The 2,381-nt window shown below is 39.5% G+C and overlaps 1 protein-coding gene across 6 annotated transcripts in view; it reads left to right on the forward strand.

The window, feature by feature from the left end:
• The window catches only part of OSBPL5 (oxysterol binding protein like 5), a 230,029-nt gene that overhangs the window by 209,093 nt on the left and 18,555 nt on the right, over positions 1-2,381 (forward strand). For all 6 annotated transcript variants that reach the window (XM_006022021.3, XM_006022026.3, XM_006022025.2 and 3 more), the window contains one exon: positions 1,711-1,808. In XM_006022021.3, coding sequence (XP_006022083.1) covers positions 1,711-1,808 — 98 coding nt within the window. The remainder of the gene's footprint in view (positions 1-1,710; positions 1,809-2,381) is intronic.

Raw genomic sequence — 2,381 nt, forward strand, 5'->3', positions numbered from 1 at the left:
GAAGTAAATTCATTGCAAACTCATAGCTAATGTTGAAGAACTAGTAATACTCCACTCTCATGGACACCTCAACTACAGCACGTATTTCTGGCTTGTGATGATTTATAACTGAAATGCTTAATGTTAAACTAGAAGTTCTTTATCTAGTGCCTTAAGAATAAAGGAGTTAAATATATCCCTACCTTCTCCTGCAATTTCCCTGTTAGTCCATATTTGCATAGGTAAAGGATCTTGAAACTATAATACCATATTTTAAAAAGCAGCTTAAGTGAGATTGCTATTTGACTTGGTTTTAAATAGTACGAGCCAATTTTGGTTTTATCATCCTGGTTCAAATATGCACTAAAGTCAGTGGCAGAGCTGCTGATTCAACACTAAACTTGGAATCTGTCCTCAGAATTCTAAAATTAGCTGATATTTGGCCTGCGTACATAAAACCAATTTTTTCAGTAGTTGAATATATAGTTTTGGCATATTGAGTGGAGACCACTTAGGAAATGTTAGCTAGTGTAAATTACACTTTTTGTAGCAGGGATGCAGGTTTTAACCGTGTTGGTCTATAAGCTGAAAATATGCAGAACTTTTGGCAGAGGTAATGTCTCTTATTAGACCAACTAAATCATTGCCAAAAAAAAAAAAATTGTGAGCTTTCAGGCTTACATGCCCTTCCTTGGGCAAGGGAGAAAGCAGAGATTGTAACACTTTTCCCAGGTAGAAAAGAAAATTCAAAATGCACAGGAGAATAAAAATATGTTATAGTTTTCCCTGGGTGGAAAAGTTCCTTTTCTGCAAGTTAGGCTCAATTAAAAGTTCAACCAGTCTGCTTTCACTTCAAATGAACTTTTCAGAAAATATGTGCATGACAGTTGCAGCCATCATTAAAGTATTCTTTACTAGAAGAGAATGCACAATATCTTAATAAAAACCCTTCTCTTCCCCAATTCATCCTTACGTCTGGACTAGGTATTCACTATTCAGGAGGCCTCAGCTCCTGAAATAAATGGAACCACTGCTTGCTGAGCATGTTTGAAAATGTAAGGGTTGTAATCGGGGGTCTTATTTGAGGCAGTCCTGATTTGTCCCAGCTTTTGACCTGGATGAAAATAGGAGCAGCATAGCCCCTTACACATACAGCTGTTTTGGTATTTTTCTGCCAGAAGGTGGCAAGGGAGAGCAGACAGCCTGCCAGGCTTGTCCTTGAACAAATCCCAGTTAAGTTAAATGAGCTGCAATTAAATTACAGGTGTGTGTATGGGGAGGGGGAAGAGACAGTTAACGTGTTTTATTCAGTAAACTTAGCTCGCAGGTACTTGAAGTGGGACAATGAGCATGAGTGTCTGTAGAATCCTGGGACAAAAGTCTTTCTCCTTTTCTTTGCTGCTGTAGACATTTACTCTTCTCTTTTGCCTCCTTTCAGACCCTCAGCCATTATCCACATCCTCTGTGAACCCACCATTCCTTGAGTGACCTCTTTCCTTGAATATCTCTAAACTCCACTGGAAAGATTTATTGTGTTTTGATAGGTAGAGTAAGGAATGGATGTTTTTGGGCTATGTTGTAGGGCCATTTTTTTTTCCTGGAAAAAAATGCCTTTTATCTTGGGCAAAGTCACGATTTTTACAGCAGTTTAGCAAGGTTGTCCAGAGTTGACCCATTGCCTCTGCCAATACCATATTCTCTTCATTGTGGGGTTTTTGGTTTGTCTTTCAGGAATTTTATATGGTACCATGACAATGGAGCTTGGAGGGAAAGTTACCATTGACTGTGAGAAAAGTAACCACAGGGCAGAACTGGAATTCAAGCTAAAGGTAACGGATCTCATGGCTTATCTCTTACCTTGTTTCAGACCTCACACGTTCCAGTTCATTCTCATCCAGGCCAGAGGTAGATAAGTTGTGAAGAATCTCACAACAGGCAAGTCCTGCTTAGGGTTTAAAAGCACAAGACTTGCAGCCAGAAGACCATACCTGGGTGCTAACTTGCTATATCCCTTTGGTCAAGTCATTTATGGCTAGATTTTCAGACCTCGGCTGCTGGTACTTCTTTGCAAGAGCACTTATTTCTACTTGCAGTTTTTTTTTCACCGGTGAAATTCAGGTTTGTGGGTTGCAGATACAATCTGAAACTGTTCTAAGTAATATTTAATGGAAGTGAATCTTAAAGTAGGGCTTGAAGAAAAATGGGGGGTGGCCTTTCCCAAAAAAAGAGAAAAAGCATACTTTCATCTCCTGCACCAGTTAACAATTTCTAACTGAAAATTGAATACAACTGAACATGGGGTTTCACAGGTCATATGGCGTTCCATATATTTCTCAAGACAAAGACAGAGCATATTTTTGGAGACAGCTGAGTTGGGGGGGGTTGTTGATTGGAGGGGGGGA

This window comes from Alligator sinensis, unplaced genomic scaffold (genome assembly GCF_000455745.1).
Source record: "Alligator sinensis unplaced genomic scaffold, ASM45574v1 scaffold983_1, whole genome shotgun sequence".
Classification (NCBI taxonomy): domain Eukaryota; kingdom Metazoa; phylum Chordata; order Crocodylia; family Alligatoridae; genus Alligator; species Alligator sinensis.